General features: G+C 53.4%; 1 protein-coding gene across 6 annotated transcripts in view; it reads left to right on the forward strand.

Moving 5' to 3' along the window:
* The window catches only part of LOC105480495 (HemK methyltransferase 1, mitochondrial release factors N(5)-glutamine), a 23930-nt gene extending 11541 nt beyond the window's left edge, over positions 1 to 12389 (forward strand). For 2 of the 6 annotated variants that reach the window (XM_011739468.2, XM_024792344.2), the window contains exon 11: positions 69 to 2266. In XM_011739468.2, coding sequence (XP_011737770.1) covers positions 69 to 105 — 37 coding nt within the window. In that variant the 3' untranslated portion in view covers positions 106 to 2266. Of the gene's footprint in view, positions 1 to 68 lie in introns of all 6 variants that reach the window. The other 4 variants (XM_011739469.2, XM_071091772.1, XM_011739467.2 and 1 more) reach the window with 3 other exon arrangements.
* Positions 12390 to 13217: the final 828 nt, after the last annotated feature.

Genomic DNA, 13217 nt, shown 5'->3' on the forward strand with positions numbered 1-13217 from the left:
GCTGTTCCCACTCCCTGCTCATTCCCCGAGGCCCAGGTGGTAACCAGCCCCTATCCCTGTCTCCTCAGGTCCCGGTTCCTGCATATCCAGAGGTCTAGGCCATAGTGTGGCTGCCCTGTGGATGCCTTGTCAGTGGCGCCAGCCTGACCGGAGGGAGGTGGATGGCACTTTCCAGAACCCAAGTGCTTATGGCATTTCCCAAGGTTCTGTGATTTCCCCATGCTCTGCATTTCTAGGATATTTCTAGGACACCTGGGTAGACCCAAGTTCTCAGTCTGGCTCCATCACATCAGGGTGGCCGAGGGCAGTTGCTGTGTGTTGGTGAAATAGATGTGGGAGTATTGGGGGATATGGCCAGTAAAGTATTGAGAGACTAACAAATGGTGACCTAATGATTTGTTCCATGACTTGCAGGTCCCCTGACCCCTTACTCCCAGGTAGCGCCAGGGCGAGAGTTTCCTTCTGCCCCAGCAGGGCTGGCCATCAGTCCCCTGCTTGGTAGGGGTATGCGGGTGCAGCGTGGAGGAAGGCACGTGAGTCCTCACTCCTGGCCTTGGATACCATGGGGCCTGGTGTAGAGCAGCTCACTCCCAGGGACTGATCAGTCCTCCACTGCCCTGGGTGCATGCGAACACACTTCCCTGGCCAAGCCTGGCTCAAGCACAGGAAGCTCATCTGCATTTCGGCTTAAGGATGACTGCCTGCTTTCTGGAGGGGAGGGCCTGGAGGTCCTTGCTGCACAGTTCCTGGGTCGCACATCCACATTCATTTAACGGAAGGCTTGAGCCAGTGAGGGGTGTTTCCTTTTTATCCCCATAGCTTTTAACTAAAACATCCCTCCTGAGTTGACCCCCTGGGGTTTCAAATAACCCATGTGTACCTGGTTAGGGCTGGGGAGAGTGAGAAACTGAGATACTGGGCACAGGATTGTGGCCTCCACCCCAGCTCTGGTCTGTGCAGACTCATGGCCACCAGGAGGCTTGCAGATCCAGCCTTCCTATCAACAGTGACAGGAAATCTCTAGGTTGGTGAGTACTGGTGGTGTGAGCCTGCTTCAGGGTGGGTCCTAAGGAACATGGCAAACCAGGCTGGCTCATTCCACTAGACTGCCCCCTGCCACTCCAGCACTTCCCAGGGCCTGGCAGTATGGTCTGATGAGCAGTGTGATCCAATGGGCAGCATCCTCTGCTGCAGCCAGGAGAGCTGAGTTCCAAGGCTGTGTCCTGCAGTGGGACCTTGGGCAGCTCCTTTCCCTATGAGAAGCTGGCTCTTCTGAGTCCAAGGTCAACGCCAAGTGGCAGCCTCTTTCCTCTTAGCCAATGGAATGTGCATGCTGGCATCTGAATGTCCATTCTCCAGGCAGAGAGAACAAGAGAAGGTGTGAACTGCCTGAGGTCCCATGATAGTGGCCAAGTGGAGATAGTAAGTTAGATCCGTCCCTTTGGGGAGTCTATATTGCTGGAGTCACACCCAGCCTAAGTGTCGCCCTGCACTATGGCTGGAGGATGCATTTGGCAGAGGTCACGCTACAGCTCCTAGCGCCCCAGTGGCCTGCCCCATGCCCAGCCCCAGCTGCATGAACCTTGAGCTGCCCCTGGCTTCCTTTGAGGAGGCTGCTCCAGAAGGAACTTGGGTTGGGAGGCGAAGGGGTGCACAACCAGGGCGAGGCTCCCCACTCCCTGAGTTCCCTGTGCTCACAGACCTTTGCCTGCTAAGGTCCTCACCAGTGTTGCCCTTTCTGTCTTCCTCCCTGTGCCGTTTGGCTCTTGCTGTCTTCAGCAGCATCTCAGGGTAGTTGCCGTGACCTTAGTGCAGTCTGTCATCCCCCACCCCTCAGCCAGTCCTGGCTTCCCTGATGGTCTCACCCTCCTGGCCTCAGGCCCATTCCTGAGGAAGGGCCTTGGCGAGCTTGTGGATGTTGCACCAGAAGAGAGTGCAGTGTTGGAGAGTGACAGTGTTGGGGCAGCTGGGGCCACAAGCAGGAGCAGCCCTCAGGGACAACTTTCTGCCCAGAAAAATGTGCAGCTTGACTCTGCTGAGGAAAAGATCCAAGCCAAGAGGACTGGCAGGTGGGGCCTCAAGCCTGCAGCCACTGGCTTGATTGGGCCCTGGACATTGAGCCCTGATGTTGTAGCCACACCAGCCTGGATTTCAATCCCAGAATCTGCCCCTCACCACAATGTGACCTTGGGCAGATGACTTCACCTCACTCAGCCTTGGCTTCTAAGACTGAGAAATGTGACTAAATGCTTTATTTCTTTTTTTTTTTTTTTTTTTTTTTTTTTTGAGACGGAGTCTCGCTCTGTCGTTTACGCCATTCTCCTGCCTCAGCCTCCCGAGTAGCTGGGACTACAGGCGCCCGCCACCTCGCCCGGCTAGTTTTTTGTATTTTTAGTAGAGACGGGGTTTCACCATGTTAGCCAGGATGGTCTCGATCTCCTGACCTTGTGATCCGCCCGTCTCGGCCTCCCAAAGTGCTGGGATTACAGGCTTGAGCCACCGCGCCCGGCCCTAAATGCTTTATTTCATAGGATGCGTGTGAGGAACCCATGGAAGGTGCCTGGCTTGGCACATTGTGGCATTTTTTCTTGCCTTCCCCAGAGGGCAGACACAGGGAGGAAGGACCGGGTGCTCTCAGGCATCCATCTGATGCTTGGGACCAACATAAGGCAGGCAGGGATACAAGGCAGTCTGGAAAGAAGGGTAGGCAGGAGTTTCAGTCTTGGGCTCTTGACTCCTCATTGTTGTCTAGAGATGGAGCCAGCAGGCTGGTAGCCTGGCAGCCCACATCTCCCCTCAGCCCCTCCTCACTATGGCCCCAGTGCCTTGAGGCCCAGGCCAGGGCAGCCAGTGGCTCCAGCTCAGGGAAAGCCAGGCTCACCTGCCCTATCCCCTCCCTTGCTCCTGAGGCCAAAGCCAGAGACTCGAACTACCTCCCCATCACCACCAGCATATGTCAAGAAGCACTTGCAGGCAGAATGGGAGGAGGACATGGAGCTGATGGTGGAGTCCAGGCTGTGCAGGCCCCTGAGGTCTTGAGAGATGTGCCTACTGCCCATGCAGCCTCCTTCAGCCAGAGCCCAGAGCACAGACAGGAGTGTAGGAGTCCCTGTTTGATGTACTCTGAGAAAGTAATTCTATCTCCTCTTCTGATAGTTGGGGAAACTGAGGCCTTATCTCACAGTTGGATGCTTTTCCCAGTTGTCAATGGGTTTCTCCATGGGGCTCATCCAGCTGCCTTATTGAAATATGCCTCCAACCCTGTAAATGCAAGAAATCTACTCTTTTTGGCTCCTTTACCCCCACCTGGGCCCTGGGCCATTGGCTGCTCTCAATCCCTGCCCCAAACACTTAGCTGGCTCCCCATGACTTAAGTGTGTTCTCTTGTGTCCTATGGAATCCAGTTCTGAAGAGATGGGGGAGGACAACTGTGGGAAAAGCCCTGGGGGCCCTCCCAAGGCCCCATTAGTGCTCTGAGTAGGCTGCCATCAGAATAAAGGGTTCCACTGCTGACAAGGTTTGAGAACTGCTGGCTTGAGGTGGGAACCCCTTTAACCTCTGCGGGACAGCATGTCTTTCCCTATCCACCTTCGATTCTTTTCTCTCTTCATTGGCTTCTTCTTAGTGGATTCTTTTCTCTACTGCCCTGGGCTTCAGCCTTTGTGCAGCATTGTTGATGCCCTGAACACACACCTTCCCTCTGCCCAGGCAGTGCAAACAATCCACTTCTTCAAGCTCCAACACAAATGCTGCTTCCTTTAGGACAACTGCTCTGTGCTCTCCCTGCCTCCCCTAGCTCATACCTCTGCCGGCACCAGTGACCTTCTGTACCATGCCTTCAGAAACCTTCTTATCCCCCTCATCTCTGGGGCCCCCTGTGGATCTGGCATACCCAGATTCAGTAAATGTCTACCGGTAAGCTGATGGTACATGCATTTTCTAGAATAGAGCTGGGACTTCCCATGTGGCCCACATCTGACCTGGTGGCCCATGTATTCCGGTCATTAGGGAGAGGAAGCCATGAGGACCTGGCCTTCTGCCCGACCCAGGCAGCCATTCAAGTTGAGCAGTGGCCACTTCGAATGCTCAAGTGCACCTGATCCCTGTGCGACAGCCATGCCAGGAGAACAGGCTGTCCTTGGCGGCAGTAGGAGCAGGCGCCAGGTTTCCTGGAGCTCTTGGCTTCAGCCAGCCCCCAGTCAGAGTCCTGGCTAGGGCAGAGACCTGATCTCCCCCTCATGACTTTCTACCTTGGACAAGCCCCCTGAACTGGATTTGGGACTGTCAAAGCAACTCTACCACTGCTTTGGTAGGCTGAACAGTGACCCCCCCAAAATCGCAGTGTCTTAATCACCTAATCCTTAACATGTGACTATATTACCTTCACATAGCAAAATGGACTTTGCAGATGTGATTAAGGATCTTGAGATGGAAAGAGTATCCTGAATTTTTCAGGTAAACAGTATAATCACAAGGGCCTCTGTAAAGGAGGCAGGAGTGTCAGAGTGATGGAAGAAAATGTGTGTAACAATGGAAGCAGAGGTCAGAGTGATGCAATTGCTGGAGGAAGAGCCATGAGCCAAGGAATGCAGACAGCCTTTTCTTCCCTGGGGCCTCAAGAAGAATGCAGTCCTGCCAACACCTTGATGTTAAGCCCTGTGAAACTGATTTCAGATTGCTGACCTCCAGAATAGTAAGATCATAGGTTTGTGTTGTTTTCAGCCACTAAATGTGTGATAATTTGTTACAGCAGCCATGGGAAATGAATACAGATTGTGGTGCCCAAATTAGTGCTGCTGTAACACATGCCTACTGACTGAAGTGGCTTTGGAATTGCAATGTGGAAATGGGCAGAGGCTGGAAGAATTTTGAGTCATGATAAATTGCCTTAACCACCTCTCTTCAGATAGGTGATATGGCCCAGGGAACTCTTCCTCAACCTTCAGACCTAAACTGCCCAGGCTCCCCATTTTTTACTCTTACTTGGAGAGAGGTGGCCCTTTCCCAGAGTGAGAAGACTGGAAGACTGACCAGCATGGGTCCCAGAAGGGAGTGGGTGAGGAATGGTACTGGGATGTGGGGAGAGAGTGCAAGGCTGGCCTCCATGACCCATCTCCAGAGACTGGGTCCAGAGAGGACCTCAGAGACTGGGGCCAAGCCTGTTCCTGCTTTCCTGTGGAGTTAATATGACTGGCCCAGGACCCCTTGGGTGTGTGAGGATGAGCAGGGGCCCTATACTCTCTGGGTTGCAGGTACTGCATCTGTGAAATGAGCACAGCAGCCCCTGACTTTGAGGTAATGGGCCTGGCCCCTCCATGTAAGCCATAGGCCTGAGCAGAGCTGTGTCACCATTCTGTTCCTATGGTGAAATGGGGCTATCCCTGGGGTTCTCAACCTCCTGGTCCCTAAAACTGAAGTGGCCAACTGGTGCCCTCAGCCCTGTCCCTGTCCAGGCTGGGACTAGGACCTCCCTCTCCAGGGGTACTAAGGGACTCTGGAGACACTATCCCACCTGGCCAAGGCTTAGGGCTCCTGAGGCCAGTCCTAACCCAGGAGCCATATGGAGAACTACTGGGAAGCCAGACATGGGCCTCATGCTGGGTTTCAGAGCTGAGAAGCTAGGGGACAGAGAGCATGGATACCTGGGTTCAAGGGTCAGCTTGGCCCCAAATCACCTGGATACACTTTGGATGAAGCCAGGAGGGCCTGTTTATACTGGAAGGGGTGGATCTTGGCAAGACTTATGTTCAATCCCTGATCTTTTTTTCCCAGAGAGGGATGGGGCTTACTTAAAGTAACACAGCACTTGACTACTGACTCCCAGTGTGGTGCTCTCATCTGCCATTGCTTCCAAGGGTCTGTGGTTAGTTAATTAAGTTAATTAGGTGGTGCTCATATGGCTGTCCTTGTAGCTACTAAACCCAGGGATTCAGGCCCATAAAGCCCTCTGGGCCAGGTTTATGGGCAGGTAAGAGCCACATTAGGCCAACTGTAGCCCCTGGGTGTGCGGACAGATCTGGGTCCCATCAGAAACTCTGGTAGCTGTGGGAGGAGAGCAGGATATCCCCCGCTTGCGGAATGAGTGGGCGCCTTCCCCTCTGAGGGAACTGACTGTACAACCCCCAGCCTCTTCCCTCCCAGGGCCCTCCTGAGTTGTCTGGAAGGACCTTTGGGATCTTTGGCCTCATAACCAGGAATCAGAAGCTTCAAATTCTAGGGGCCCCTTTTCTTCCAAAGACTACCTCTCACACATACAACAGTCCTGCAGGAAAATGGTCAGGAAAGGCCAAGTTTACAGCTCACAGAGTGGGAAAGGCAAGGAAGCCTACCTCAGCCTCACTGAAAGCCCTGAACTGGGCTGACCTCCACCTGCCCCAGCTATGCCTAAAGGGGGAGGGTGTGACAGCTCAGAGTAACTGCTCCATGGTAGGCAGGCCTGGCTAAGTGGCCCCCTTCCCAGGGTCTGGAGTCTTCCTCAGACACTCTAACTCTCAGAGCAGAGGATGTCACCTTTTTGCTCCGTCTTGTACTAGGTCTGCAGCCCTCTTCTGGGGCATGTGGCTGGGGAAATGGTGGGATCAGATATCCCCTACTGAGCCCAGGGAGCAGATTGTTGGTGCCTGAAACACAGAGATCCCTGCGCTACAGATGAGAAAATTCAGGCTTAGCAGGACAGGAGCAGAGTTGGGGCACAATCCCAGGTCTCTTCTCTGGCTCCAACTGTCAGTCTTTCCTTTGCCACCCGAAGACCCCCCACCCTGCCTTGCTTTCCAGGAACAGGCCTGCCTGCCTGGAGAGGCGGCCAAGTCCCTCTGCTGTTCCTGGAAGTCAGTGTGAGGCTGAGCTACATGACCAAGCAAAGCAAACTAGGACTACAGGTGCGAACCACCCTGCCTGGCTCATTTTTAATTTTTTTTTTTTTTTTTTTTGTAGAAACGGGGTCTCTTGATGTTGCCAGGGCTGGCACATGGGATTTTTAATTGTCCCCACATTACAAAGTTGAGGACATCAAGGCTCAGCAGGATGCAGTTACGGGTCAGGTTGCATAGCTAGACTGGAAGGGAGGATGAGGCTGCCATTGGTGCCCATTTGACTATCAGAGACACTGAGGCCAGCATAACTAGGTCCTGGGCTGTCCCCTACAGAGCTTAGTGCAGAAGTCACCTGGGCTTGTGGACCCTTGGAGCAGGAGCAAGGGTTTCCAGGGCTGTCCCTAGAGGGCTTTCTAGAAGACCTGCAGCTGCACCTGGGTGCGTCTCCTGAGGTATAGGGCCAAGGCCTCAGTCTCTCAAGACCTGCTATGTGTCAGGCACCAGGGAGATGATACCAAGTGGAGGGTCCTATAGAATATGGTGCATCCTGCACCAAGTACTTCCAGGATTATCTTGCTCAACCTTCATGACATCCTGAGAGATGGAGGCTGTGAACCCTCTCGTTATACCGACGAGGAAACAAACACAGGGTCTAAGAAACTTGCTTGTATGCTGTCTGAGCTGTGATTCTGGCACAGGCTGAGTGACCTGGAGCTGGACGCCTTAGTCGTCACACCAGGATTGAGAGGGGCGGATAGGACAGGAATATACCAGGCCGTAGGGACAGTCTGGACAAAGGCCTAGAGTTCTGCAGACACACGGGTAGGGATGTATAGGGGTAAGCTGGTGCTGGGGGGTGCCCTTGGCTGAGCTCTGAATGCATTTCTGGGGACCAGGACCCTAAAGAGGTTTTTGAGCTGAGTTACAGAGTTAGAGAGGCATTGAGGCTGCTCTTTCTGGCTTCTAGGAAAAGGACTGGGGCAGGAGGCTGCAACTGTCCAGGGTCTGGAGGTGGCTGGGGTCTGTAGCAGTGGCATCAGATACTCTGGAACAGAACTGACTCACAGCCATTGCTGAGGGGTTGGATGTGGGATGGCCAGGACCACAATGGACCCAGGGCTCTGATTGGGACGTGGGGGAAATGGGGCCACCTGAGTTGGAGACTGGGGTGCTGGGGGGGGGACAGTCGGGGAGCTTGACAGCATAGGATGCTTCCAGAATATCCGAGAGGCAGCATCGGAGTGTCTGGAGATGCAAATGTGACCATGTGGGGACACAGTCCAAAGGCAGCCCTTGAGGTAGAGTTGGGAAGAACACTCTCCTAGACCTGAGTGCTGACAACAGTACCGGGCACCTGCAGTATGTAAACTAGTGCCAGGTGCCGCACACACTTTGTCATAAGTCTTTCTGTTGGCACATCAGGGATCCCTTCCTTGGCCCACTGTACGGATGAAGGGACTGAGGCTTAACCTGCCCAAGGCCACACAGCCAGCAACTGGCCATGCTGGAGTTTGAACCTAGTCCTCTGACGTCCCAGCCAGGAGAGGCGTGAGCAGGCTGCAGAGGCCAAATGCAGCCCAGAGCCTCAACCCCCAGAGGGGCCCCAGGAGCCAGTGAGGTGCCCCACAGCCAACGTGGGCTCCAGAGTGAAGGGGAAAGTGATGAATCAAACAGAAAGCAGCAGATGCAGACTGAGCTCTCTCCCCGTCAGCCCGGGTGCCAGATTTTCACGCCCACAGCAAAGGGGCCAGGCAGAGCACTAGGTGCGGGGCAGGAGAGGGCAGCGAAAGTGGTTGCCACTGAACCCACACTCATATACTCCGGATATGGGTGGTGCAGACTGACAGACACCCAGCCCAATTCCAGACTGAAAGTTGAGTCCATCTCAGCATGTGAGGATATGAAGTTTGCCTTGTCACGGGGAGCATTTCAGGTCCCTAGGCCTGTGAGGTTCTGGGATGAGGCACCAGATGCATGTGTCTAAAAACCCTTGTTGAAGGCACTCCACAGCTCAAGAACTGACCATTGCTGCCTACTTTCTTGGCCTGCACTGAAAACCACTGTTTCTTCATTTCCCTCAGCCCTCCTGCCTCAGTCCCCCAGAAATTTGGAGCTCATTCTTTCAAAGCACGTTTCGTGTGCAACTCAAATATGTATTTTTAAAAAGATAAAATGAGCATCTTGTTAGCATAAATGTATTTTGCAAATGCAAATTATTTCTCAGCATACAATCCATCAAGTCGAACAGCAATGAACACAAATGTTTGAACTGGGGGCTGGGATGGTAGTTGTAGTCTTATGTTGGTCTCAATGTCCAGTTTCTTTCAGTGTTTGATTTTGGTAGCACAGGATGAAGTGACTGCTGATTCTCACAAATAAGTGTTTACAAATGCTAGCACTGTGTCTGAAGCCCACCTTGCAGTCTCTTTGATTGACAGGGACAGCAAGAGAAACCTTATTTCAAGCTCAGCACAAACCTTGTTCTCTGAGTACATGGGAAGGATTCTAATGTGTCATAATTTGGTGCTGTGCCCATTTGAGTCTGTGCGTGGTTTTAAAAATTGGATTTTTTTTCAATAATTAAAAATATGAGCTGGGCATGGTGGCACATTCCTGTGGTCCCACCTACTTGGGAGGCTGAGGCAAGAGGATTACTTGAGCCCAAGAGTTTAAGACAGCAATGAGCTATAATTGTACCACTGCACTCCAGCCTGGACATCAGAGTCAGACCCTGTCTCTAAAAAAATAATTTTAGACTGGGCACAGTGGCTCATGCCTGTAATCCCAGCACTTTGGGAGGCTGAGGCAGGCAGATCACTTGAGGTCAGGAGTTCAAGGCCAGGCTGGCCAACCTGGTGAAAACCCGTCTGTACTAAAAATACAAAAATTAGCCAGGTGTGGTGGCTCACGCCTGTAATCCCAGCTACTCGAGAGGCTGGGGCAGGAGAATCGCTTGAAACTGAGAGGCAGAGGTTGCAGTGAGCCAAGATCACGCCATTGCACTCCCACCCAGGCAGCAAGAGCGAAACTCTGTCTCAAAAATAATAATAAGGCCGGGCGCGGTGGCTCAAGCCTGTAATCCCAGCACTTTGGGAGGCCGAGACGGGCGGATCATGAGGTCAAGAGATCGAGACCATCCTGGCTAACACGGTGAAACCCCGTCTCTACTAAAAAATACAAAAAACTAGCCGGGCGAAGTGGCGGGTGCCTGTAGTCCCAGCTACTCGGGAGGCTGAGACAGGAGAATGGCGTGAACCCGAGAGGAGGAGCTTGCAGTGAGCTGAGATCCGGCCACTGCACCCCAGCCTGGGTGACAGAGCAAGACTCTGTCTCAAAAAAAAAAAAAAAAAAAAAATAATAATAATAATAATAGGCCTGGCGTAGTAGCTCACATTTCTAATCCCAGCACTTTGGGAGGCCAGGGATCACAAGGTCAGGAGTTTGAGACCAGCCTGGCCAACACAATGAAACCCCATCTACTAAAAATAACAAAAATTAGCTGGGTGTGGTGGCGGGCTCCCATAATCACAGCTACTCAGGAGGCTGAAGCAGAATTGCTTGAACCTGGGAGGCAGAGGTTGCAGTGAGCTGAGATCACATCACTGCACTCCAGCCTGGGCGACAGAGCTAGACTCCGTCTCAAAAAAATAAATAAAATTTAAAAATTATAGTAATTTAAAAAAATGTTTTAAAAATGAAAGAAAAGGAAGAAGGGAGGAGGAAGCAAGAAAGAGAGAAAGGGACTGCACACAGTGGCTCACGTCTGTAATCCCAGTATTTTGGGAGACTGAGGTGGGCGGATCAACTGAGGTCAGGAGTTCAAGACCAGCCTGGCCAACATGTTGAAACCCTATCTCTACTAAAAATACAAAAATTAGCCGGGTGTGGTGGCTTATGCCTGTAATCCCAGCTACTTGAGAGGCTGAGGCAGGAGAATCTCTTGAACCCAGAAGGCGGAGGTTGCAGTGAGCTGAGAAAGGAAGAAGAAAAGAAAGAAAAGGAACTCCTGTGGGGTGGGGCATCTGGGGCACTTGATGCCCCACGTGACCATTCCCTTCCTGGAGGTCTGCCCCAACTGCTCCAGCCCCCATAGCCTGAGGCTCCCGGCACCTCCCACCCAGCATCTGTCACAGCAAATGAATCTGGGCCACATGCTCCTGAAAGATCCTGGGAGCCCCACCTGGTTCCAGTGTGGATGCTCCAAGTACTACATCCCCGATCTGGGGCAGGGAAGAAAGCCCCGAGCAGTAGACATGGGCTAGGGACTTCCCCAGGCCCTTGGTGGTGCCTCCAAGGGTGGAAAGACTGGGGAACCCTGTGCCCCTGAAAGCCCAGAGTTTCACTGGTTCTGGGTACCTTCATTTCTGGGAACTGACTGTGCTTTGGAAAGAGAGAAATGAGAAGCAAAACCCTAGGGCCCCAGTATCACCCCTCCTTTCTTCCTTCCGCTTAGTCACAGCCGAGAGCTCAGTATCTGAGCCTCCCTTAGGGCCACTGGGTGGGGCAGAATTCAAGGTCAGGCCAGGACACAGCATCTGGGACGAGTCCTCCTTTCCTGCCAACAGCCTCCGTGAGGGGTCCTGGGATTGCTGAGGGCTGAGACTGCCTTCCCAAAGTTGGGAAAGGGGTAACTGAGGTTCTCATCTGACCTGTCTCACCTCCTACTTGCAGGCCCGTCATTCCTGCATAGTCATTTATTAGGCACCAACTGTAAGCCAGGCCCAGGAGGTTGGATGGTTCAGGTGGGACCCTGTCCTTGCAGAACTTACGGACTTGCACATAGAGTCCTCCTGACAGGCCCCTCATGAGTGGCTGGGTCTTTACGAGTTTTCTGGTCAGCAATGGGGAGCCATGGGAGGCACTAGGCTCTGGGGAAGCCAAGCCACATCACATGTACATAGCACAGAGACTCACACGCCCCTGCACAGGCAGCCACATGTACATGTATGTTCATGGGCGTGGGCCTTGAGCACTGGGTCCCGTGAGCCACTGCACCTGGCCAACTGGGTCCATGTCCATAATCACAGGTGTCCACGCAGGGCCTCCCTTGGATCGGGGAGCTCCAGGCTCTGGAAACCAGGTCAGGGCTGCATGCACACACACGTGTGTGTGTGTGTGTGTGTGGTGTCGTGTCACTCTGCCTCAGAGGCCCAACCACTGCCTCCAAGTCATGGGAGTGCAGAGCCCATGTGAGCTCAAACACTGCCCCATGTCATAGAAAACAGGGCCAAAGCTCAGAGAGGGCCCATGACTTGCCCAGTGTCACACAGCAAGGTGGGGCAGGTCTGGGAGGGAAATGAACCAGACCTTATCCACATCCCTGACCTTTTTGCTTCATGCTTGGAGCTTGGCACCCCCTGCGAACCACACTCCATTGACCTCTGGGAAATGGAGACTGGTGATTCTCCCAGCAAACCCGCCTGGGAACTAACCACAGGCTCCTCCCAACCTTCACTAACCAACCCCAGGATTTCCAACACCAGTGTTTTGCTTAGCTGTGCTGGGCACCTGAAACTCATTCTCCCTGCCACCCTCCCTCCCTGATTCCTTGAATAAAATTCAGCCTTCCAAATTTTACTCAAATGCTTCTACTTTCTCTGACCCCCTGGAACTTTCCCCTGTCGCCAGCCTCCCTCCAGCATCTATCCCCTCATTCTTACCTCCTGTTTACTTCCCCACAAAGGCCAAAAATTGACCCCTAGAGCCCGAGACTCTGGGTGGAGGATCTTCTTAGCTGGGACCACACCCAGAACAGCCCAGCCCTTCAGACTCTGCCAGTCACAGTGGGATGGGCCCTGGAGCTGGAAGAGGAAACAGCCTCCACCAGAGTCACCACCTGCCCTCAACCCTGCTTCTCCTCCGAAGGCCCAACAAGGTCCTGTGTGCCCTCCAAGGGCAGAGGAGGCTGCTGGCTGTGGGAGGAGACCTGGAGCACTGGGCCCGAGGCAAAGCTGGCCCCGTGGAGTTTGCTATTCCAGCTTTTATTTACTCCTCTGTACCCTGAGCACCATTAACTGGGTGTCAGGCCTGTGCCTGTATTTGGCAGGGTGAGGGGCGGGGGCCAGACAAATTGTAGAGAAGCCTCAGGTCTTTGGGGTGTTGCCCCTCCACTACATGGCCCCAGACCAAGTTCTCTGCCAGTTTGCAGAGCTCTTCCCTTCCACTTGGTCTTGAGGAGAGGCCAGAGAGGCTGCCTTTACCCCATGAGCTCTGAACCCTCTCATTATCTGGCTGTCCCCTCATTCTCTCACTACCCACTCCCACTCCCGATGGGAGCCTCAGGCCCGGCTTAGGAACCCTTCCCATAGCTGTACTGATGTCCTTGGCTTTGCTATAGGGAAAGAACACAGCCACTCCACACTCTAGGACAGCCAGCTTGCGTCCAGTCCCTAGTGCAGAGGGGCT

Source organism: Macaca nemestrina, chromosome 2 (assembly GCF_043159975.1).
Source record: "Macaca nemestrina isolate mMacNem1 chromosome 2, mMacNem.hap1, whole genome shotgun sequence".
Lineage (NCBI taxonomy): Eukaryota > Metazoa > Chordata > Mammalia > Primates > Cercopithecidae > Macaca > Macaca nemestrina.